The sequence below is a fragment of the Coregonus clupeaformis genome, chromosome 15 (genome assembly GCF_020615455.1).
Source record: "Coregonus clupeaformis isolate EN_2021a chromosome 15, ASM2061545v1, whole genome shotgun sequence".
Lineage (NCBI taxonomy): Eukaryota > Metazoa > Chordata > Actinopteri > Salmoniformes > Salmonidae > Coregonus > Coregonus clupeaformis.
The window spans coordinates 66,036,682-66,062,723 of NC_059206.1; the positions used below are offsets into that span (position 1 = coordinate 66,036,682).

General features: G+C 41.5%; 1 protein-coding gene across 8 annotated transcripts; it reads left to right on the forward strand.

Annotated features, from left to right (window-relative positions):
- Positions 1-813: 813 nt before the first annotated feature.
- LOC121573295 (oxysterols receptor LXR-alpha-like) lies at positions 814-25,375 on the forward strand. 8 transcript variants are annotated; one of them, XM_041885151.2, is made up of 11 exons: positions 814-1,142; positions 10,998-11,227; positions 15,040-15,122; positions 17,012-17,251; positions 18,862-19,128; positions 19,443-19,651; positions 20,047-20,226; positions 20,520-20,619; positions 21,363-21,491; positions 23,637-23,731; positions 24,007-25,375. In XM_041885151.2, exons 3-11 carry the CDS (start codon positions 15,080-15,082, stop codon positions 24,151-24,153), a joined length of 1,410 nt encoding a protein of 469 aa, XP_041741085.1. In that variant the 5' UTR covers positions 814-1,142; positions 10,998-11,227; positions 15,040-15,079; the 3' UTR covers positions 24,154-25,375. The 8 variants fall into 8 exon arrangements, with proteins under 8 accessions (XP_041741085.1, XP_041741087.1, XP_041741092.1 ...); XM_041885155.2 differs by having other exon boundaries at positions 815-1,142; positions 19,443-19,645; XM_041885156.2 differs by having other exon boundaries at positions 816-1,142; positions 21,363-21,476.
- The last annotated feature ends 667 nt before the right edge of the window (positions 25,376-26,042 follow it).

The following is a 26,042-nucleotide window of genomic DNA, read 5'->3' on the forward strand; positions in this document are numbered from 1 at the left end:
TTTACTCTGCCCAAAATCTGTCTACGAAAATAAGACCAGGCAGCGAGGAAAGGGCCATTAGAGTGTCGAATTTGGTCAACAAAAAATGTAATTGCCAATTTGTTCAAATATAAGTTTCGTAATGGTTAGGTTGTTACGATTGCACTGATCTAGGTGGACGCACGTGGCATTTCGCCAAACCGACTTTATATTGGAGTTGTGCCTGTTGTTCACACGCTCCTCCTCCCTTCTGCCTTCCATGTTTGAGGTCATGTATTTCCATTGTTAGACCGGTCACTCGACTATCTTGTCAATATAATAAATTATCTTTGTTTCCTTTCCTGTGCACCACCTACCGGAAATGATATGGTTTATTCTTATTCTATGGCTTTCGGTAGCCAAAGCAATGCTCCTTATCGCTGCCTGGAGGATGAGCATGGTTCCAAACCACCTTCCAAAATCTATTCTAACTTCCATTCCAAATCAAAAGCAGCAAGAGAAAACATGGAAATACATTCTTTATGACCGTGTTTTCTTTATGCCAAAAGCAGCAAGAGAAAACATGGAAATACATTCTTTATGACTGTGTTTTCTTTCTGCTTGCATTTCGTATTTATATTTTGATGTGTATTTTCTGTAATTTCTGTAATCCAGGGCTCATCTGTAAAATAGACATTGGTCTCAGTATGACTCCCTGATTAAATAAAGGTTAAATTAATAAAATAAAAAATGGCTGAAATCGTTTGCTGAAGTGCCCACATTTTCCGGAAATACTGCCGCGTTCAAAACTTGAAGATCACTGAGGTCATGATTTGACCTCGTATTTTTCCGAATTCACAGTTGTTTTGAACGCAGCATACATTGCACCCTTCATCAAAATGGAGCGAGTTTACTAATTGTCGTCGTGACGTCATGTGCAATCGATCAGATCAGTTTTGGACAAGGCCGGGGGTGGTGCAGTTAAATATGTGTCTTTTGCAATAATGTATCCCTTTTAGTTGTGTCTAGCTATGTATGTTAACACTGACAAATCTTTGTGGCTTCGGCTGAAATGTATTTAGGCCTAGCTCTACCTTTTCCTGCTCAAGTCACATGATTGACTACACCGACCGTGCAGCAGGAGGACTTCGTGGGCTCTGTCTGGCTAGTCGCTACGAAACGGGGTAACTATCGGTTACAAACTCAGGCAAGCCATCAAATCTGACTTTTTGTGTTGCGTGGGATAGTTTGTCTTCTTGAGATGCCAGTTTGGACATTATACAGTTGTCTTTTTCTTCTTCTGTCTACTGGAATAGCTAGCTGACGAACCTGGCAGCTAGAATCCACCACCAGCCAGAGTTAGCCCTTGAGCCTTAGCTAACGTTAGCGTGCTAAGCCTGCCTGTATAAGTTTACAGGTAGAGCTAACGTTAGCTAGTTAGCTCTTTTCTAATTAACGTTAACTAGTTATAGAAAAACAGCTTACGAGGCACAGAAGACCATAGCTAAAGCGATGCCTAACAGCTAAAATGTGAAGTGTTTATAAAGTTATGTGCCTAGCTTGTTGCGTTAAACAACTTGCTAACAATTTAGCTAGCTACTACGTTAGTAGTTACCTAGATAACGCTACGTAGTAAGCTAGCTAACTAATGTCAACATCAGTGATGTCATCAGAAAACTATCTAGTTTGCTAGCAGTTAGCTACCCCAATGGCCATGATGACTTGATTGCGAAATAACAAGTTGGGATCTTGCCATAGATAAGATTGCAACATAACTTAAATAGCTGGACAGTGACAGTGTTGTCACGTAACAAGTTAACTAACTAACTAACTAGGCACAATTATATATGTACATTTTAGTAATTTAGTAGACAATCTTATCCAGAGCGATTTACAGGAGCAATTGGGGTTAAGTGCCTTGCTCAAGGGCACATTGGCTGATTTTTCACCTAGTCGGCTCAGGGATTCAAACAAGCAATCTATCGAATCTCTGGCCCAATGCTCTTAACCGCTGGTCTACCCTGCAGCCCCGTGCTAAATTGGAACTCAAGATGATGGTGACTAATGAAGCCCGTGCTCAACTCAGACTCCTCAGAATTTTTACTTATGACATTAGGTGTGTTTTTGATCATGGCTGTTCAATGTGATTGTGATACATAGCTAGCAGATTGTAACGGCCTAACAATGTTGTGATGTTCCATTAGCCGTTACAGGATAGGTACTGTTTGGCGTAGCACAGAGAATTTTCTATCAACCTTAACTTGGCGACACTATCTTCGTTCTCGATTCGGCCAAACATGTATCTTCTAAAATGTCTGTCTAGTTGCAGGTGGTTCGTTTGAATTTAGAAAATGCTCTGTTATTAAAATAAATGTTTTGCTCCATGAAGTAATCCAACAATGTGTACGCTGCCATCTTCATTTTCTCTCATTGATTGAGACAGGTGTCCACCCCTTCTTCTATAAGATTATGGTGGTCTGCAAACAAATGTTAGAGGTGCATGCCGCCACCTACTGTACTTGAGTGTGTAGTCAATCACAGTTTACAGACTAAATGAATAAAGAAACATTAAGAGAAACTAAACCCTCTTATCTAATCCTGTATTACTAAGAAAATAAGAGCCCTACTAACTTCTAACAAAGCCTCCCCCATTCCCCAAATCCCTTCCATCCCTGTCCAACCTCAATAACCCTACACGTCAATCTTTCCCTCTCTTCCACATACCGGTACTTAGAACAATACATCAACACATGCTTCACTGTTTCATCAACCATACACTCCAGTGGGTCCACCCCAAAGTGCAGTATGTCATTATGACACTCACCTGTCTCGATCATGTGAGAATATTTGAAAAGACAAGATGGTGGCGTACACATTGTTGGATTACTTCATGAAGGAAAACTGATTTTTTAAAATAACGGAGCATTTTCTAAATTCAAACCAATAACCTGCAAATGGACACTGAGATTTTAGAAAAGTATTCAGACCCCTTGACTTTTTCCACAATTGAAGTTACAGCCTTATTCTAAAATGGATTACATTTCCCCCCCCCTCATCAATCTACACACAATACCCCATAATGACAAATCAAAACAGGTTTTTTAGAAAATGTTGCAAATGGATAAAAAAAAAAATAATTGGATCACATTTTAAGTATTCAGACCCTTTGCTCAGTACTTTGTTGAAGCACCTTTGGCAGCGATTACAGCCTTGAGTCTTCTTGAGTATGAAGCTTTGGGGAGTTTCTCCCATTCTTCTCTGCAGATTCTCTCAATCTCTGTCAGGTTGGATGGGAAGCGTCGCTGCACAGCTATTTTCAGGTCTCTCCAGAGATGTTAGATCGGGTTCAAGTCCGGGCTCTGGCTGGGCCACTCAAGGACATTGAGACTTGTCCCGAAGCCACTCCTGTGTTGTCTTGGCTGTGTGTTTAGGGTCGTTGTCCTGTTGGAAGGTGAACCTTCGCCCCCAGTCTGAGGTCCTGAGCAGATTTTCATCAACGATCTCTCTGTACTTTGCTCCGTTCATCTTTCCCTCAAACCTGACTAGTCTCCCAGTCCCTGCCACTGAAAAACATCCCCACAGTATGATGCTAGGTTTCCTCCAGACGTGACGCTTGGCATTCATTTACATTTGACATTTAAGTAATTTAGCAGACGCTCTTATCCAGAGCGACTTACAGTTAGTGAGTGCATACATTCTTTTTTTATACTGGCCCCCTGTGGGAATCGAACCCACAACCCTGGCGTTGCAAACGCCATGCTCTACTGAGCTACATCCCTGCCGGCCATTCCCTCCCCTACCCTGGACGACGCTGGGCCAATTGTGCGCCGCCCCATGGGTCTCCCGGTCGCGGCCGGCTACGACAGAGCCTGGATTCGAACCAGGATCTCTAGTGGCACAGCTAGCACTGCAGTACCTTAGACCACTGCGCCACTCGGGAGACAGGCCAAAGAGTTAAATCTTGGTTTCATCAGACCAGAGAATCTTGTTTCTCATGGTCTTAGAGTCCTTTACGTGCCTTTTGGCAAACTCCAAGCGGGCTGTCATGTGCCTTTTACTGAGGAGTGGCTTCCGTCTGGCCACTCTACCATAAAGGCCTGATTGGTGGAGTGCTGCAGAGATGGTTGTCCTTCTGGAAGGTTCTGCCATCTCCACAGAGGAACTCTGGAGCTCTGTCAGTGACCATCGGGTTCTTGGTCACTTCCCTGACCAAGGCACTTCATTTACATTTACATTTTAGTCATTTAGCAGACGCTCTTATCCAGAGCGACTTACAGGAGCAATTAGGGTTAAGTGCCTTGCTCAAGGGCACATTTACGTCATTTAGCAGACGCTCTTATCCAGAGCGACTACAAATTGGTGCATTCACCCTTTAGCCAGTGGGATAACCACTTTACAATTATACTTTTTTTTTTGGGGGTAGGAAGGATTACTTTATCCTATCCCAGGTGTTCCTTAAAGAGGTGGGGTTTCAAATGTCTCCGGAAGGTGGTGAGTGACTCCGCTGTCCTGGCGTCGTGATGGAGCTTGTTCCACCATTGGGGTGCCAGAGCAGCGAACAGCTTTGACTGGGCTGAGCGGGAACTATGCTTCCCAAGAGAGGAAGGGGGAGCCAGCAGGCCAGAGGTGGATGAAGCAATGCCCTCGCCTGGGTGTAGGGACTGATCAGAGCCTGAAGGTACGGAGGTGCTGCCTCACTGCTCCATAGGCAAGCACCATGGTCTTGTAACGGATGCGAGCTTCACTGGAAGCCAGTGGAGTGTGCGTGAGGAGGGGGTGACGTGAGAGAACTTGGGAAGGTTGAACACCAGACGGCTGCGGCATTCTGGATGAGTTGTAGGGGTTTAATGGCACAGGCAGGGAGCCCAGCCAACAGCGTAGCGTGCAAGTAATCCAGACGGGAGATGACAAGTGCCTGGATTAGGACCTGTGCCGCTTCCTGTAAGGCAGGGTCGTACTCTCCGAATGTTGTAGAGCATGAACCTGCAGGATCGGGTCACCGCCTTGATGTTAGCGTGAGAACGACAGGGTGTTGTCCAGGGTCACGCCAAGGCTCTTCGCACTCTGGGAGGAGGACACACGGAGTTGTCAACCGTGATGGCGAGATCATGGAACGGGCAGTTCCTTCCCGGGAGGAAGAGCAGCTCCGTCTTGCCAGGGTTCAGCTTGAGGTGGTGATCCGTCATCCATACTGATATGTCGGCCAGACATGCAGAGATCGATTCGCCACCTGGTTATCAGAAGGGGGAAAGGGAGAAGATTAGTTGTGTATCGTCAGCGTAGCAATGATAGGAGAGGCCATGTGAGGATATGACAGAGCCAAGTGACTTGGTGTATAGGGGAGAAAAGGAGAGGGCCTAGAACTGAGCCCTGGGGGACACCAGTGGTGAGAGCACGTGGTGCGGAGACAGCTTCTCGCCACGCCACTTGGTAGGAGCGACCGGTCAGGTAGGACGCAATCCAGGAGTGAGCCGCGCCGGAGATGCCCAGCTCGGAGAGGGTGGAGAGGAGGATCTGATGGTTCACTGTATCAAAGGCAGCAGACAGGTCTAGAAGGACAAGAGCAGAGGAGAGAGAGTTAGCTTTAGTAGTGAGGAGAGCCTCCGTGACACAGAGAAGAGCAGTCTCAGTTGAATGACCAGTCCTGAAACCTGACTGGTTTGGATCAAGAAGGTCATTCTGAGAGAGATAGCAAGAGAGTTGGCTAAAGACGGCACGCTCAATAGTTTTGGAAAGAAAAGAAAGAAGGGATACTGGTCTGTAGTTGTTGACATCAGTGGGGATCGAGTGTTGGTTTTTTTGAGAAGGGGTGCAACTCTCGCGCTCTCTTGAAGACGGAAGGGACATGGCCAGCGGTCAAGGATGAGTTGATCAGCGAGGTGAGGTAGGGGAGAAGGTCACCGGAGATGGTCTGGAGAAGAGAGGAGGGGATGGGGTCAAGCGGGCAGTTGTTGGGCGGCCTGCAGTCACTAGTCGCAAGATTTTATCTGGAGAGAGAGGGAGAAAGAAGTCAAAGCATAGGGTAGGGCAGTGTGAGCAGGACCAGCAGTGTCATTAGACTTAACAAACGAGGATCGGATGTCGTCAACCTTCTTTTCAAAGTGGTTGACAAAGTCATCAGTTTGGCCGGGCGTCCACCTCTAGGAAGAGTCTTGGTGGTTCCAAACTTCTTCCATTTAAGAATGATGGAGGCCACTGTGTTCTTGGGGACCTTCAATGCTGCAGAAATGTTTTGGTGCCTCGACACAATCCTGTCTCGGAGCTCTACGGACAATTCCTTCAACCTTATGGCTTGGTTTTTGCTCTGACATGCACTGTCAACTGTGGGACCTTATATAGACAGGTGTGTGCCTTTCCAAATCATTATCATTATGTGTAGATTGCTTTAAAAAAAAAAATCTGTTTTAGAATAAGGCTGTAATGTAACAAAGTGGGAAAAGGGAAGGAGTCTGAATATTTTCCAAATGCACTGTACATGTTTGGCCAACTCGAATGAAGATGGCATCGTTGTGGTTGGTAAAAATGTGCGGTGTTATGCCAAACAGTACCTATCCTGTAATGACTAATGGAGCATCACATTAGCCCGTTACTAGATAGCATAGCTAGTAATTGTGTCCATGTCCAATTCTACCTGTGTGTGGGAAATTAGTTTGAGGTGACTTTTCTGTCCTTAGTGCGTCAATAGAGGCCAAACTCATAGAAATAGAATGACTAGAACTCATACTAGTACTGTACCCACAATTCCCTGAAGTGTGATTCTGGATGGTCAATCTGCTAATGTTACTGTATCTTCATTTCACACACTGTTTTTGGTGCTGAGTATGGAAGACTTTTTGCTTAACCAGTAGAGTTACATCCGCTGATGTTGTGACATTCAGGAGAAAAATCAATTGACACCCAATTTGCTTACTGGCACAAGATGTTCTACTGTGATGGAACTCAGTCTTCTGCTGCCTTTCACTGTGAGATTGTACGTACACACACAAATTCTCACATGCATGCTCACCATCAAAGGAGGTACTGAAACTTGGGCATAAGCAACATTTGTTTTTTTCTTAAAGCTTTGTATGGTATCTTCACCATTGTTGAGTAACAATTCTATGTTTACAAATGAGGGGATCCTTCCCTATAGCTCTCATGACAGGCTTAGAATAAAGTACAGAACAAAATAGGTTAAAGGGCATATTCCTAATTTCCTGAATGTCCCTCTAGCCATGGAAAGAAATTCATGAAATCTATTTATGACCAAAATGATATTTTTAAGTAAGGTTTTTGAATTAGGCCTCTTCAGGAATCAATGGGTGTATATCATGAATTTAAAAGTAAAAAAATTGATGTAGAAAACGCAGATATCCCCTTTAAATTGTATTTATTTATTGTGAATGCCTCCTATGATTTAAATTCCACCAGTCTTTGAGAACAGTGGCACCCATTCCCTGGACAAAGGTACCTGATAAGCTCTACAGAACATTGGACTTGGAATGAGCGAGGGAGTGAGGTTACTTTAGGTCAGTGGCCCACAGCCCAAAGATCCTCATTCACCCAGTCAACTCAAGCTTTCAAACCAGCTGCAGCTTTCCTGTCCTCTAAAGTGGAAATTATTGTTAGCCTAGGACACAGTACATTGACCAGTACATTTGAATAGGCAAAAAGTATTTTAAAGGAACAATCCTTCCTTAGTTTTTCATCGAAACGGCAGCCCAGCCACTTGTTTTGCCATAACTTAGAAATGGGCCTGGAGAAATGTAGGCCTAATCTCTCTCACATTCATAGATGGTGCTATGGATACGACTGACACTCCATGATATCAAAAAGCTAGTTTTAAACTTATTTTTAAGCTTGTTTACAAACAATGGAGTAAAACATCTAAAGCCTATTTATTTGGGGTTGTCAATAGTGATGGGGGAAAAAAAATAGATAGTTACATATCACTATTATTTTGGACAATATTATATTGATAATTTGACTCCCAAGAATCGAGTTGTAAAAATGTGTTTTTAGTTTTTGCTAGGTAGCGTTAGCTAGCGCTAGTCGGCTGTACTTGCGTCAAAACTCTCGTATTTTTCATCCTATAGCTTGTTCTCCATCTTTTTAAACGGTGAGCCAACATGTTTTCAGGACTTTTACTTCCATGACTGATCTAAATGAATTTTCTCATGCTCGGTCTCTCAGCAGCAGACATATAGTGAGCAATATGTTTGGAACATTAAATCGTAGTATCTAATCACAATGCATCTAGAATTGTGAGAATAGCAATACATATCGCATCGGCACCGACGGTTCTTGTTAATATCATAACGTTAGGTCCCTGGCAATTCCTAGCCCTAGTTATCATGGTAAGACGGTTGTACTAAGCTCATGCGGCATCTAGCATAGCTGTGGTTCTTCAAGAATTTTGAACAACTGGGTGATTCTCATGAAACCAGCTTTAACCATGGCATAGCAAATTGAGTTAGAAAACCATTATGCATCTGCAACAGTCAACTATCATTCTCTTGTTGGTAGAGCATGGCGCTTGCAACGCCAGGGGTGTGGGTTCGATTCTCACGGGGGGCCAGTATGAAAATGTATGCACTCACTAACTGTAAGTCGCTCTGGATAAGAGCGTCTGCTAAATGACTAATGTAAATGAAAACTAAGATGCCTAGTTTATGGCACAGTGTCTTTATTATAATTTTTTTTTAAATTTCACCCCAAAGTCTCATTACCAAAGTGCGTCTGTATTAAATTCTCAGGTCATTTTATAAAATGTTAATTTAGAAAAACCTAACTTATTTGAATAAAACACTGTTGCTGTAGTTTGGCCATAAATCATAATTGTATACTAGTTGAAGTTTAAATGAAACTATAATATTTATGACGTAAACACTGTGGACATGTTTCTCATTAACATAACACTTTTAGAAGTTCCTGTAGAAACTTACTTTTATATACATTTTTATTCACCAATGATGCATCATCCAGAAGAGTAGTCCTTTAGTTGAGCACAAATTCATTTAATTTCTTCAATGATATGCCTTCAGAATGAGGATATCGTAAAAAAAAAAAAAAAAAACTTTACGACACTTGACTCATTACCGAAATGACTAAAAAGCTCAAATTGGGGAAAAACTTAGAAGCACCTTACCAACATGGAGGCATGAAACTTTAGTGATGTGGTCAATTGTTTGCTGACTCATAATGGCGGTCTCCTATTACTTGTAGATTGAGCTAAGGGTCTCTCATTACCCAAACACAAATGTCTCATTACTACATAATTTTTAGGTCCGTTTTGGTAATGAGAACTTTAATTTCGGTAATGATAATTCTAATGTACAGTCAATGGGTGTGCTGTGCTGTTAACTTTTAACTATTTACTAGGGACACTGCTTACACCTATTGTATCTTTATTTATTTTTTATATATTAATATTTTTGTGCAAAACTTTAGTTATTTTATTTAAGTAGGGGTTGTCAAGAAATATGGGTGTATAAACCCCATTTTAATTTACCTAAAGCCACAATCTGGAGTTTGTTTCAGCAAAGAGCAACGCCGCAACTTAAAGGAGTATTTCTCCCATTTTGACATTTGTACCTGTTTTTGCACTTACCTATACTGTTTGATATACCAAGACAGTTTTTGGTCCATATCCTGCATATTTAGATACTTTATAGGCATATCATGTTATGCCATTTGCCCATAGGAACACATTCAATTTAGAAATACATTTAAAATACCTTAGAACCACACACATCCACTTACTAATACACCAATATTACCCTTCTGTAAAGAGCTTGGAGAAATAGTTTTTTAAAGTCACTTTTGAAAATACATAAACAGAATTACAGTACCTATGCTAAAATAAGGGATGTTTTAGTAAATTGCGTTAAGATCAGGGATTTTAGTATTATGCAAGTCATGACACAGTTTATTGGGTTGCTGAATCTCTAGTAGAGCTCAGTACAGTTTTTCAATGGCAAACTATGCAACACTCATTACCGAAACATGCATGCTCATCTCTGAAACCTGCTTATAATTGTTCAAATTGAAATTTTTCAATGATCTAAAAACGCATAAATATATTCACTTATGTTGAAGCTTAGACTCTACTTTACGTCTGAGGTTTTTGTGTTGTGCCTGCCATTGGTTGAGACATGCTCTTGAATTCAAGGTGGGTGTCATTTCAATTATAGAAATATAAATCAAATTTTATTTGTCACATACACGTGTTTAGCAGGGTGTAGCGAAATGCTTGTAGAGCTAGTCACGAGGCCGCCATCTTCGTCAGCGCCAGGTATACTCCTTGACCTATCCCTTTAGACCACTGCAATTTAGCTGGTAGACCATTGAACATTTTTATTGAATTGAAATGTGAGTAAAATGGTCGCACTGTAGAGCCCTGAAATGTGTCAACATATTTGAGTTGTCAGCTGCATAGGCTATTCTCATTGAGCGTGGCAACATACTGTTAACCTTTTATCCACTCTGTCCATCGCTGTTGTAATCTGGGAAGACCTAATATTCCCAAACTGGAGATTTAAACTAGTTCCTTGCTGCGCCTCACAAAAGCACAGTTTCAAATGCGCCAATTAAGAGTATAATTTTTATTACAACGTGCGTTGTTTTAACGGAATAGCCTGACATTTTTTATTTTCACCAGATTTACTGGAGGCATAGCCTATAGGCCTACTAGTGTTTTAATTGTGTACATCTTTTTGTTCTGTATTAATTCGGGTTCACAGTGTGGACAGACCTGAGGTCCCCGTACCGAATGGTTCGGTACAAATAGTGTACTGTTACACCTTAACTTGTGATTTGTTAGTTCTCTGTTACCTAGCCTACTTTATGTTGTAGACTTTGAGAAGGCCCCTTTTTTTGTGTGTTGTGAGAAGTGGCTGGTTAGACACACACTCCAAGAGGAAAAGACTTGAGCAGCACAAGGCCCTATGGGGATTTCAGAGCCATGCAAATGACCGATAGTTACCTCGCCTGTGTTCCCGTTTTGACCCTGCCTGCCTCCCTCCCTTTCCTCCCTCTCTCTTTCTCTCTGTCTCCCACAGGATATGTGCTAGCAGAAGGGTTTGCTTCTCTCTCTCAAGATATTATTGAGTCGTAAAACTTCCACGAGACCGAGGACAGAGGGATTTAGTATTTTTCTTTTGAGTGGAACACAAACAGGCCTGTCCTTAAAGCTGTTTGTCTGTCAATGTCAGGGTAGCAGCCACATTGAATGAGGTTTCAGTCTCACATGGGCAAGATGGATAGATCATAACAAGACATTACTTCAAAGGTATGTTGCAACTGTCTCGCTGGTCAATCTCCTAAACACACTGACAAGTTACTGACATGCAATACACTTGTGCCGCTCAAACGAATAACAGGTCTATGCTAAGTAAGTCTGTTTAATTTTGTAAATGTTTTATTATTCCTACATTTGCCAAAATGGTTTAGTTGAATCAATGTCAATACCTGAAGATGGGGCAGACGGCAATCAGCTAAAAGTGTTTTACATTATAGTAATTTAGCAGATGCTCTTATCCAGAGCGATTTACTGGAGCAATTAGGGTTGCCTTGTTCAAGGGCACATAGACAGATTTTGGACCTTATCTGCTCGGGGATTCAAACCAGCGACCTTTCGGTTACTTGCCCAACGCTCTTAATCTAGGCCACCTGCCGCCCTGCTGTTTTCTTAGTTGATCACGTTTTAACAAAGCTGATGTAGGAAATATACTGGCGTTTTGTCGCAGGTACAGCCAACTAGTGGAAAAATAATATTGTCAAAATTATCCGATATATCTCAAATAATATCCTGATAAGTAACTATTGATCCCCCCCCCCCCCAAATACGGTTTGTTTACACTTACGTTGTTTACAAACATTGGAGTAAAGCAAGCTTATTTGGGGTCCTGATGGGGACAGTTGAACTAAGCTCATGAGGCATTTATAAGTTATGTTCTTCAAGAATCAATGGGTATCAATCAATCTTTCCACAGAGTACATTTCACATCCCTTTGATATTTTAAAGCCTGTTATATTAAAGTAACTGCCCTTTAATATAGACCACATGGACAATTCAATACATCAGATTTGGTTATTATTCTAAACTCCGCCACCAAACAAGACCAAATTTGGTTGTTTTGGACCGGACCAAATCTGAACCAATCATAGACGTCTATTGCAGAAGTTTGGACATCAAAGTACAGCACACTATAGCTCAGAGTATAGTCAAGTACAGTAAAGTATAGTACAGTACATTATTGTGTACTCAACGGGTCACGTTAATGCATTTTTCACACAATTTCTCTTACCGCATAGGAAATATCTTGCTGGATTTTGTAAAGGCAGATCTAAAATGCTACATATTGTAAGCACTAATTTTGTATTAAAGTTGCACTTCTCCACTCGGATGAGGATTCACAAATGGGCATTATATCAGCAGACAACACTCTGAATGATGTGTAGCTACTTTTCTCAGTGTAGCCTACTTTTCTCCGGGAATATGCAAGATTAACTTCAAGCAAAACATTTGTTAATGTAGCTGGCTACATTCTTTCTATGATAAACATTAGAAATCTGAAGGCAATGCATAGTTTTTGCAAAAAATACCTTGCTTTTTCATTGTAAGCTCATTTACTTGTGTGGCTGCTATAACTAGCGTTGCACATCTGTTGTCTTCTGATGAAAATGAAGCTATTTTCTGCCGAATGTGTTGCACTAATGTATTTTCTGTGAAGGAAAACTATAGTTGCACGCCCCTGATCACTCTATTGAAGCAGAAAAACACTGACTTTCAATATAAATGCAGGTGAAATGGTTTAAAACGCAGATTTGTTTTGAAGGTCTGTGTTTTCAAAATGTAGATTTCTGAACTCTAACGCGACCCCTGCTCAACTCTATTGTGATCTACTGTGTACTAAACTCTACTCCACTCTATTCTACTGTACTGTTCTGAACTATACTCTATCGTAAAGGAAAGTATTGTAGTACTGTGAAGTACTCTACTTTTCTTAACTGTACTATACTCTTACTGTACTGTCCAAACTTTTGAAACCTAGAAGTCCATGATTGGTTCAGATTTGGACCGGACCAAATCTGAACCAATTAATGGACGTCTAGGTTTGGGCCAAATTAAGGCTAATTTAAGGACCAAAAAAACGTTTGTGGACATGGAAATTTATGCCAGGGGACGGGCCGACAATTTCAACTACAGTGCCTTCAGAAGGTATTCATACCCCTAGACCTTTTCCAAATGTTGTTACAGCCTGAATTTAAAATGGATTAAGTTGAGAGTTTGTCACTGGCCTACACCCAATAACCCATAATGTGGAATTATGTTTTTAGACATTCTTACAAATAAATGAAAAGCTGAAATGTCTTGAGTCCAGTATTCAACTCTTTTGTTATATTAAGTCGCATGGACTCACTCTGTGTGCTATGATTTTTTAAAGACATACAATTGTCTATAAGGTCCTTCAGTCGAGCAGTGAATTTCAACCACAAAGACCAGGAAGGTTTTCTAATGCCTCACAATGGAGGGTACCTATTGGTAGATGGGTAAAAATGTAAGAATATCCCTTTGAGCATGGTGAAGTTATTAATTCCACTTTGGATGGTATATCAATACACCCTGTCACTATAAAGATACTTCCTAACTCAGATGTCGGAGAGGAACAGTGGTGGAAAAAGTACCAAATTGTCATACTTGAGTAAAAGTAAAGATACCTTTTAATAGAAAATTACTCAAGTAAAAGTGAGTCAACCAGTAAAATACTACTTGAGTAAAAGTCTTAAAGTATTTGATTTTAAATATACTTAAGTATCAAAAGTAAAAGTATAAATCATTTCAAATTCCTTAGTAAGCAAACTAGACGGCACCATTTTCTAGTAAAAAAATAAATAAAATACGGATAGCCAGGGGCACGCTCCAACACTCAGACATAATTTACAAATGAAGCATGTGTTTAGTGAGTCAGTCAGATCAGAGGCAGTAGGGATGACCAGGGATGTTCTCTTGATAAGTGTGAATTAGACCATTTTTCTGTCTTGCTAAGCATTCAAAATGTGAAGAGTACTTTTGGGTGTCAGGGAAAATGTATAGAGTAAAAAGTACATTATTTTCTTTAGGAATGTAGTGAAGTAAAAGTTGACAAATATAAATAGTAAAGTACAGATGCCCCCAAAAACGACTTAAGTAGTACTTTAAAGTATTTTTACTTAAGTACTTTACACCACTGGAGAGGAAGGAAACCGCTCAGGGATTTCACCACGAGGCCAATGGTGACTTTAAACATTACAGAGTTTAATGGCTGCGATAGGAGAAAACTGATCGACAGCATTGTACTTACACCACAATACTAACCTAAATGACAGAGTGAAAAGAAGGAAGCCTGTACCGAATAAAGGGTGAAAACCCGACCGCAATTCATTTTTTTGTTGGTGTATGTGACGCAGCTCGGTTTGCCGCCCCGGTCCCAGCAATTTTGCCACCCTAGTCAAAATTTAAATTAAGCAAAAATAGCCATAGATATATTAGGTTAAAATACCAGAGATTCTTACGTGGCCCATTTTTATATTAGACTAGCGGTATTATTGGGCTATATCAGCCAGTAGGGTAGATATAGTTTGAAAGAGAGTGGAGTTGGGGCGAAATATAGGAGAGTGGACACTTACTTGACTTGAGCTACGTTTTGCATAACTGGTGGTGGCAGGTAGCCTAGCGGTTAGAGTTGGGACAGTAACTGAAAAGTTGCTGGTTCAAATCCCAGAGCCTACAAGGTGAACCTCTCTGAGCCTTTGATAATAGCATCTGCTTAAATGACTAAAATGTGAACTGGATGATTTTCAAGCAGAGTAAAATGTATTTCCAGTCGGTGTTGGAGTCTAAACTATAGCCTATCATATTTAGGAAGTTAAAGACAAGTGCACTGTGCTTCTCCGCCCATATAGCCTAGTCTACAGGCTATTTAATTGAGACCACACGTATAGGCGCACTTGATCTCGCACGCTTTCTACTTTTTCACTTCTTTATGACATTTTCCTTTATTTCAAGTATGCTCTACTGGCTCTCATATTATAGTTATATTATTATTTTATTACCCCCAGGTGCAAATTGATTTCGTAATGACAAGCTGCTGTGCAGAAGATGTCCACACTGTCTGCGACTGATATCACAGATGTTGGTCATGGTAAGAGCCCCATGTTTTAGTCATGATCTGACTGGGTACTTGTCCTTGTACTGTTGATGTGGATTGACATTAACTCCCATTCATCAACTGGGGTCTCAGTCCACCCCACTTGTCATTACACTGATTGGGAGCACTGACATTGTAGGTCACGCCACATAATACACTACAGAGTTCAATAATTTAAGCGACAATTTTAGATACATTTTTCTAAGAATACAGATTTAAGAACTTGAACTGGCTTAGTCATGTATTGAAAATATTAAATGTTTCAAGAAATGAAATAGCTTAGTATTATTACTTTCTTACCTTGTCATAATCCAAAACCCATCTGTTGCAGAACATAGCGTTACCAGCCGATCCACAGTAAAACAACTACTTCATAGCTTCAAGTTGTGTTAAAAAATTATAATTGTATTCCTTTACTACTACAGATAGGCCTATATCATTGACATTTAGGACTGTTTTCAGGTGGAATTGTTGCATGTAGTCAGGGCACATTTAGGCCTAAAAGTGAACGTCTCACAATCTTGTGACTTTAATATTAGAACTGAGTGTCCTATGTGAAAGGTGATGTGGCCATGTATGATTTCAAAAGTAAAGCCACAGCAAGTGACAGTGAAGTGGTCTAACGTCTCAATGTGTAGGTTGTCTACCCATTCTGACCATAGTGGGTGAAATGTTTTCTTGTGTTATAAAATACATTTTAACATAATATCCAAAAAGTCAGATTTCGTAACGTAATACATCCGATAATAAGCACCGGGCTCTGTTGACATAGCTGTGCAGGTTTCCCGTAACAACTTTTAAGGATTTAACATTTTGTGGTTGTGTTCAAAGTTGTTTCCGTGGGTCGCAAAAAGCTAAATTGGCATGACACGAGCAGAATTAAATGTAAAAGGATTTGAAAATAAAAAGCTTGGTATACGCTCAGTGCTCGGTTGACATTTCAGACATGTGTGTTTTTCTAAGAAATATTTGAAAAATAACAGGAATTTTGAATTAATATGAAAAGCGTATACTAAAATATGAAAATACTACATGACATGCCTCAAAATTGATATCCATCTTACCGCTATATTGTTTTATGTCCTGTGGAATTGAGAAGAAAGATAACACGTTCAACAGGAAAGTGAGCCTGTCAGGTAGCCAGTAGCCTTAATTCTTGCACAGAATCCAGCCTAGCTGTCGGGGTTTGTGCCCAACTTGAGTACATTTTGAACAGATTATGATAGGGACATGCGGTTTGGACCGTTGGTTTTCTTAGAGGATTATCTACACCAGCGATTCTCAACTGGAGGTTTTGATGGGGTCGCGGGTAAAATAAAATAATACTCCAGTCTGAACTTAAACGACTTAAACCAGGTATGTAGAATAATGAATTTACATTAGAAAAGAAAGTATGAAAATGTATTAACTCACTACTGTAAATCGCTCTGGATAAGATGAATGACACATTTAAATGTAAATGTTTTAATTTTTAATCTCTGAACAATTTTTCAATCACAGTATTTTCAATATAGAGCTATTAGCAGTGCTATATTTGGTAGATTTTTGTGGTCTCAAACCAGTGAGTTTATTAACATTCATCAAGAATATGGGCAATTTTATTATTGACAATGAAAGAGGTGGGAAGGTTGTTCCCTTGTCATATAATTGCTACATTTACTATCAATATAGCATAAAAAAAATAGTTTTCCAGATTGTATTTTGGCAAAAAAAAATTCTGATGTGAGTATTGGGTTATGACTGAGACAACCTGGTTAAATTGTAGTCCTGAGGCAAAACCAGTTGAGAACCACTGATCTACACAATGAACATATTATTTTACCCATTGGTCAAAATATCCATTTTTGATTGGACACCCTACAATGTGTGTTTCTGTATCGCAGGTGAGGTGTTCGACGGGGCCCCAGAGCTGCAGCTGGACTGCCTCGGCAGTGGTAACGACCGCAGCAGTGCAGAAATGAAGCATGAGGGCAACCTCCTCCCCCTGGAACCGCCCCACCATGCAGGGTTTTCCAGCCCCCCCCAGAAAGGGCCTTCCTCACTAGCTGAGAAGAGCAGCCCGCTGCCCATGGAGCCCAGCGACATCAAGGCCGACTCCGCCGGCGACATGCCTGCCAACACAGGTGCGCATGTTTTTGTATTTCAGATTGATTTAACCTTTATTTATCCAGAAAGTTCCATTGAGGTCAAGAGACCTATTTTGTGAGGGAGACCTGGCATCTGTGTGTTCAGTGATGTCATCAAACCAGTCAGACTGGTCCAAGTGTCAGGCTATTCCGTTGTTTATTTTCGACAAAGAGTCTCATCTTATATATTTTAGTGTTCATGCCTATATTTTCCCAGATAGTTCCATATAAACTCAGCAGAAAAAGAAATGTCCCTTTTTCAGGACCCTGTCTTTCAAAGATGATTCGTAAAAATCCAAATAACTTCACAGATTTCATTGTAAAGGGTTTAAACACTGTTTCCCATGCTTGTTCAATGAACCATAAACAATTAATGAACATGCACCTGTGGAACGGTCGTTAAGACACTAACAGCTTACAGATGGTAGGCAATTAAGGTCACAGTTATGAAAACTTAGGACACTAAAGAGGCCTTTCTACTGACTCTGAAAAACACCAAAAGAAAGATGCCCGGGGTCCCTGCTCATCTGCGTGAACGTGCTTTAGGCATGCTGCAAGGAGGCATGAGGACTGCAGATGTGGCCAGGGCAATAAATTGAAATGTCCGTACTGTGAGACGCCTAAGACAGCGCTACAGGGAGACACCTGCACAGGATCGGTACATCCGAACATCACACCTGCGGGACAGGTACAGGATGGCAACAACAACTGCCCGAGTTACACCAGGAACGCACAATCCCTCCATCAGACTGTCCGCAATAGGCTGAGAGAGGCTGGACTGAGGGCTTGTAGGCCTGTTGTAAGGCAGGTCCTCACCAGACATCACCGGCAACAACGTCGCCTATGGGCACAAACCTACCATCGCTGGACCAGACAGGACTGGCAAAAAGTGGTCTTCACTGATGAGTCGCGGTTTTGTCTCACCAGGGGTAATGGTCGGATTTGCGTTTATCGTCGAAGGAATGAGCATTACACCGAGGCCTGTACTCTGGAGCGGGATCGAGGTGGAGGGTCCGTCATGGTCTGGGGCGGTGTGTCACAGCATCATCGGACTGAGCTTGTTGTCATTGCAGGCAATCTCAACGCTGTGTGTTACAGGGAAGACATCCTCCTCCCTCATGTGGTACCCTTCCTGCAGGCTCATCCTGACATCACCCTCCAGCATGACAATGCCACCAGCCATACTGCTCGTTCTGTGCGTGATTTCCTGCAAGACAGGAATGTCAGTGTTCTGCCATGGCCAGCGAAGAGCACAGATCTCAATCCCATTGATCACGTCTGGGACCTGTTGGATCGGAGGGTGAGGGCTAGGGCCATTCCCCCCAGAAATGTCCGGGAACATGCAGGTGCCTTGGTAGAAGAGTGGGGTAACATCTCACATCAAGAACTGGCAAATCTGGTGCAGTCCATGAGGAGGAGATGCACTGCAGTACTTAATGCAGCTAGTGCCCCCCCCCCCTTTGTTCAGGGACACATTATTCAATTTATGTCAGTCACATGTCTGTGGAACTTGTTCAGTGTATGTCTGTTGTTGAATCTTGTTACTGTTTTCTCTGATATTTGCATATCATATATTGCCAGTACATACATTTTATATATTTCCACAGAGGGCAAGCCGGTGAAGAGGAAGAAGGGTCCAGCCCCCAAGATGCTGGGGAACGAGGTGTGCAGCGTGTGCGGGGACAAGGCTTCGGGCTTCCACTACAACGTGCTGAGCTGCGAGGGCTGCAAGGGCTTCTTCCGCCGCAGTGTCATAAAGAGCGCCCAGTACTCGTGCAAGAACAACGGCCGCTGTGAGATGGATATGTACATGCGCCGCAAGTGCCAGCAGTGCCGGCTGCGCAAATGCCGTGAGGCGGGCATGCTGGAGCAATGTGAGTTGTCTCTTTATGGTTGAGCTACAGTTCCCTGTGGCAGCCATCTTGTTTTTTTTATATACACCTTTATCTTCAAAAGTACCTGTGCTTTTTTGGACCTTTTCCTTAGATCTGTCGGGAAATGTAGGGGTTGTGCTAAAAATCTGTAAAAGATACACACATTTTAAATGTAGAGATACTGATTGGAGATGGCTTGGCAAGATCTCTAAAAAGCTGACGTACATAATTTAAATTGACCTCCCAAACTATGGGAGTATCTGTCTTTTTCCAACTTTTCATTACTGTGCTGATTGTGTTCCCGGCGTTCCCAGGTGTTCTCTCAGAGGAGCAGATCCGAGGGAAGAAGATGAAGAAGAACGAGGAAGAGAATGCGCGCACGTCTGCCGTGGTGACCCCCACCCTGGTGCCGGAGGTGGTCCCGCTGGCGCCCGAGCAGCTGGAGATGATCGAGAAGCTGGTGTCCATGCAGAAGCAGTGCAACAAGCGCTCGTTCATCGACCGGCCCAAAGTCACGGTGATTGTCTCTGAATGTCCCAACCCTACTAACATATATGCCATGTTTAGATATCTTAAACAGTTTGGATTTATTGACAGTTGCACTAATGTAAGGATGGGTATGAAATCTTCATCTTGATATGGAGGTGGAATACAACATTTCTGCATTGTGGAGGGGTTTTGTAAAAATTGTGCATGTTCAAAGACATGTTAGCCAAGAATACTGCACAAAATATTGTTACTGTTGAATTTTGGCCAAATGAACTGTTTGTCATCCAGATAATTTTTGGTAGTTTAGCAGCTCTGAGTACATGGTGAAATCTCTGCATTGCATTAGGTGTTTTTATTTTTTTATTGATGAATTGAATAATTTGTTCATTAATTAATCTATTGATGTCTTTGTCTCCATTTAATTTCTAGCCGTGGCCCCAGAGTCAGGACCCTCAGAACAGGGAGGTGAGACAGCAGCGCTTTGCCCACTTCACCGAGCTGGCCATCATGTCGGTCCAGGAGATAGTAGACTTTGCCAAGCAGCTGCCTGGCTTCCTGGAGCTCACCAGAGAGGACCAGATTGCCCTGCTGAAGACCTCAACTATTGAGGTGAGTCATCGTTTTCTCCTCACCGTTTACCTTCTTTCCCCTCATATTCTCATACAGGTTTGTTAAAGTGGTAACTACAGTAATAACAAATGCCGGCTTGATATTGTCTTTCGCCTATTTAAAAAAAAAAAAAAAAAAAACACTTATAGTCAAGACCACTGGGAGGGGGGGAATCATCTGGCTCTATATCATTAGGTATCATTATGTTGGTTTTCAGGAACACATGTCTCAATATGTCAAGTAGATTATCTACTTTGCAGGATGTCACTGAGATGTGCCTTGTTTTTCTGCAGATCATGCTGCTGGAGACATCGCGGCGATATAACCCTGCCATTGAGAGCATCACGTTCCTGAAGGACTTCAGTTATAACAAGGAGGATTTTGCCAAAGCAGGTACAGTATCATCTTTTGTTTGTCTGAGATGTTCATGATCCACATTTCAAGCTGCAATCAGTCAAAAACAAGCTACTCGCCTTCAACTCCCTCTTGTTCTGTTTCCGCACTCCAGGGGCTCCCAACCTTTTTTCCTCAGGGCCCCCTTTTTAACATAAATTATGTTGTTTTGAAGCACATTTCCTGCAATTCTATGTAGTTTAACAAGATTCATGACATCTTTTAGGTAGGCTATTTGATGATGATATTATTATTATTATTATTATTAATAATAATGGATAAGGAAAATTAAGTCTACCCGATTTCCCCAAATGTTATTCCGCTACCAAATGTTTTATTATTATAATTTATATGAACACTCAATATAATTATACATGTTCTCTTTTACAAAAAGTGAATAGATCAATTGAAAGCGACAGTCACACACATAAGATTACTTCAATTTCTTTGACTCTGACTTTAGAAGGTCGTAGCTCAGCTTCTGAATGTCATGGAGACAAACCAAAGATATCTCCATGTGCATCAGTCGTGTCTTCCTCTGACATTTTACATATATCATATATTTTTTTACCCCTCAAATCAAGGAAGGTCCTGCGCCCCCTCCAGGAAACTTTGGCGCAACCCCTAGGTTGGGAACCCCTGCCATACTCTGTAGAGATATTGACCTCTTACCTTTAACCCATATTTGTATCCATCTCGGTCTGTATTTCCCTCTCCCTCTCCTTCTCTCTCATCCCCCTCAGGGCTGCAGTTGGAGTTTATCAACCCCATCTTTGAGTTCTCCAAGGGCATGAACGACCTGCACCTGGACGAGGCGGAGTACGCTCTGCTCATCGCCATCAACATCTTCTCTGCAGGTCAGAGGTCAAGTGGTATGCTAGTGTGGAACAGAGCCCATATGCAAGGTCCCTTTATTACAAAGGTCTGGACATCGACGTAATCATTAGGGGATTCATTGACGTGGATATTCTGGGCCGATACTGATATTTAATATTGTCTTTGCAATATCGATTTCTAGTAATCATATGCGGAAGCTTCCAAAAAACAAACAATTTCATGAGAACAGCGCTGTTTTAAAGATTCTACAGGGTTTGCAGTGAAAATATGACCGGGGTCAGGAAATTAAGTGATACGGTGGCTGTAGATGTTTTGAAAAACGTCTTAATAAATAGAATGACAGTAAAAAAGTTAATGATATGCCTTCAGAAAGTATTCATACCCTTTGACCTATTTCAAATTTTGTTATAGCCTGAATTCAGAATGGACTGAATAGATTATTTTTCTCACCCATCTACACATAATACCCACATAATGACAAAGTGAAAACAAGTTTATTGAAATTGTTGCACATTTATTGAAAAATTAAAAACATTTACATAAGTATTCACACTCCTGAGTCAATATATGTTAGAATCACCTTCGGCAGCGATTACAGCTGTGAGTGTTTCTGGGTAAGTCTGTAAGAGCTTTGCACACCTGGATTGTACAATATTTGCACATTCTTTTTAAAATTATTCAACTCTGTCAAGTTGGTTGTTGATCATGGCTAGACAGCCATTTTCAAGTTTTGCCATAGATTTTCAAGCATATTTAAGTCAAAACTGTAACTAGGCCACTCAGGAATATTCAGTCATCTTGGTAAGCAACTCCAGTGTATATTTGGCCTTGTGTTTTAGGTTATTGTCCTGCTGAAAGGTGTATTTGTCATCCAGTGTCTGTTGGAAAGCAGACTGAACCAGGTTTCCTTCTAGGATTTTGCCTATGCTTAGCTCGGTTTCTTTTTATCCTAAAAAACTCCCTTGCCGATGACGAGCATACCCATAACATGATGCAGGCACCACCATGCTTGAAAATATGAAGAGTGGTACTCGGTTATGTGTTGTATTTGCCCCAAACATAACTCTTTGTATTCAGGATAAAAAGTTAATTTATTTGCCAAATTTGGTGCAGCTGGCTACCGGGTTAAGTGAGCAGTGGGTTAAGTGAGCAGTGTGTCAAGAAGCAGTGCGGCTTGGCAGGGTCGTGTTTCGGAGGACGCATGGCTCTCGACCTTCGCCTCTCCCGAGTCCGTACGGGAGTTGCAGCGATGGGACAAGACTAACTACCAATTTGGATATCGTGAAATTGGGGAGAAAAAGGGCTAGAAATATATATTTTTACGCTAAAATAAAACAAGACCCCATTGGCCTCATGGTGAATTCCCTGAGCGGTTTCCTTCCCTTCCGGCAACTGAGTTAAGAAGGTCGCCTGTATCTTTGTAGTGGCTGGGGATATTGCTACACCATCCAAAGTGTAATTAATAACTTCACCATGCTCAAAGGGATATTAAATGTCTGCTTTTTAATTTTTACCCATCTACCAATAGGTGCCCTTCTTTGTGGTTGAATCTGTGTTTGAAATTCACTGCTCGACTGAGGGACCTTACAGATAGTATCTGTATGTGTGTGGTACAGAGACGAGGTAGTCATTCAAAAATCATGTTAAACACCATGCAACTTATTATGTGAATTAAGCAAAAATGTTTTACTCCTGAACTTATTTAGGCTTGTCATAAAGGGGTTGAATACTTATTGACAAGACATTTCAGCTTTTCATTTTCAATTAATTTGTAAGAATTTTGAAAAACATAATTCCACGAAACATAAATCTAAATTGAAATCCATTTTAAATTCAGGCTGTAACACAACAAAATGTGGAAAAAGTAAAAGGGTGTGAATACCTTCTGAAGGCACTGCATGTGTTTGCTGAGGAATTCACTACGAATGTTTATTTTCCACTTTGATGGTGAACTTTCCGTGCCGCTACCATTCACTCCAAGTTATTTTCACTCGCCTCGCTGGTCCCTTTGTTTAGAATTCTTCCGCATTTATGCAAAGAGTTATGGGATATCAAAATATTAACGTCTTGATCTGGGTACTACAGAGACCTTGCCCATATGTAGGAAGTAACATTCAACAGATAAATGCATTCTATTGTATTGAGTATAAAACGTTAAGCTGTTTTTGTATGTTCCCCAGACCGGCCCAATGTGCAAGACCATGAACTGGTGGAGCGACTGCAGCAGCCGTACGTGGACGCACTACGTTCTTACATCATGATAAAGAGACCAAACGTGAGTGCCCTAGTTATATATGATTTAACTTGCACAAGCCGCCATGTGTAGGTTTTGAGGATGTTTCGGTTGTCACATACACACTTGAGTCCGCGTTGAGTTGAATTCCATTTTCAATTCCAGTCAGTACAGGAAATGTATTGAAATTCAGGTCATGGGTGGGAAAATCATAATTGAAAGTAAAAGGAAAATGTTAGGTTTAAAAATACAAAATGTAATGGTCCCCCAACCCTAAATGATGAGCGGGGTTAAATTAACCTCTCTCTTCCTTCTAGGATCACCTGATGTTTCCACGCATGCTCATGAAGCTGGTCAGCCTCCGCACCCTCAGCAGTGTCCACTCTGAGCAGGTCTTCGCCCTGCGCCTCCAGGACAAGAAGCTCCCGCCGCTGCTCTCTGAAATCTGGGATGTCCACGAGTGACTCCGCCGACGCCCTCGCGGAACTCTGCCGCGCTTTGCAAACCTGCGTACTGGGATGGACAGAAACATTAGGGCCGTCTTTCGAGTGTCGAAAAAAAGACTTGAGAATGAAGTGAAGCCTCCCAGGCTACCCAAACACGGCGGATCAAACCTACAGATTGGTTGCCAGATTGGAGGAACTTTTTCATTTTTTTCTATATCTTCTGTGCAGTTTGGCAGGATAGTGATGGCCCTCTGTCCTGCAGACTGGGACACTAATCTCATGGGGGATGTTGGGGCATAGAAATGGAATATAATTGGTAATTCTATTTCTATGGGTTGAGGATTGTGCATACCTGGTTTCTCTCCCTCGCCCATTCCGTTGTCTTAAAGGTGAGACGGGCTTGTGGTGAGATTGTGCTGCCATGGTCAGTTTGGCTCAGACTTGCTAGCCAGTGTTGACCATTAAATCTATTGATATCTGTTGATAGTCAGTCTCGTGATAGGCCTATCTATAACGACAATTGCCATGAAGCTTCGAGAAGGTTTTGGCAATGGCACCCTCCTCTCAGATCCACATCATGGATGATAACCCCATAGTGAAAATTAACAGAAAAATACATGTTATAGCCCTGTGTTGCAATGGGATAGGATACAGAGGTATCCTAACTGCTGCCCAATGTTAAGAAATGTGTCTTATTGGTGTCCACTGTCCAGATGTATGTTAGAATGGTAGGTCACCTGCTTGATATTGTTGCGATAGAGCAGTTTAGTAGTCAGCCATTTTATTTGTTCTCCTCTCGGGGAAGTAATAGGAAAGCAATTCTGAATTGTTTAAGGTAAAGTGATTGGAAGTGTTGGTATAGAGATGCGTAGTCCACCACTTTCAAGCGCAGGGCCCCCACCAACCATTTGTAAATGCACTCAAACATTGATTTACATGTACAAAGTATATATTAAGATGACAAAATATATATATATAGTATGCCCACAAGTGAAGACATCCATACAAAACGACTGTACAATCAACACTCACTAACGCACAAGCAAGCATTTTTTTTTTTTAAGCATCACTGGATATATGACAGACAAGCTGAGCTCTTCTACACTGGAACAACTTCAACGCTACACTAGGGAGTAGTAAGCTTAGGCCCGGGATGGGCAACTTTGATGAGGGTGGAGGCACAGAAAAACAGAACTCATCATGCAGTGGCTCGTGGGTCTGCGTACCCACAATCCCCCCCCCCCCCAATTTGCACCTAGTGTATTCTATTATTCTAACTCTCAACAGTAAGTTGAGACCCCGACTGAAACTAGTCCGTGGGCCTACCAGTTGCCCATCCCTGGTCTAGTCATATGTACTGTCCCCCCCTCCCCCAAATCAGCATGATTCCAGATATCTGAGTGGCATCTTCATCTAAACGTCTAAAATGTGCTTTGCATCCCACAATCGTTGGAATAGCAAAATAAGTAAAATTGCGCTCCTTGTGCGGGCACTGCAGTACTTCAACGGTAACATTTCTGGGTTACACTTTAACAACTTTCATGAATAAACCATTGTAAATGTTTATAACTGCTTATATACATCTATGAATGTTTACAAATAATAATAATGAAATACTCAATAGTATTACACTATTTATAAATGGTTTAATGTTTATTTGTGAATGTTATAATAGTATTACCCATTTCTGATTAGTAATGATAAGGCCATTAAGATTTCACTCGACTAAGCTCTGTTCATCTTTTTTTCATGATGCTGTTTCTATCACAATCCTTTGTATGATGATGACTTCGCTAATGTGGCACTTTTATTAAACAAACGTTCAGAAGGAATTAGAGAAGGAAAGTGCTTTTTTTATTTCTGATTGACAGACAGTTTTGTCCATTCCTGACCCCACTTTACAACTC

What these genes read in the sequence shown, in the direction of transcription:
- LOC121573295 (XM_041885153.2), top strand. Translation starts at nt 15,080, where the DNA reads ATGTCCACACTGTCTGCGACTGATATCACAGATGTTGGTCATG. An exon ending in GGCGGGCATGCTGGAGCAAT is followed by an intron (nt 19,129 to 19,442) that starts GTGAGTTGTCTC and finishes CGGCGTTCCCAG; the next exon opens with GTGTTCTCTCAGAGGAGCAG. An exon ending in TGAAGACCTCAACTATTGAG is followed by an intron (nt 20,227 to 20,519) that starts GTGAGTCATCGT and finishes GTTTTTCTGCAG; the next exon opens with ATCATGCTGCTGGAGACATC.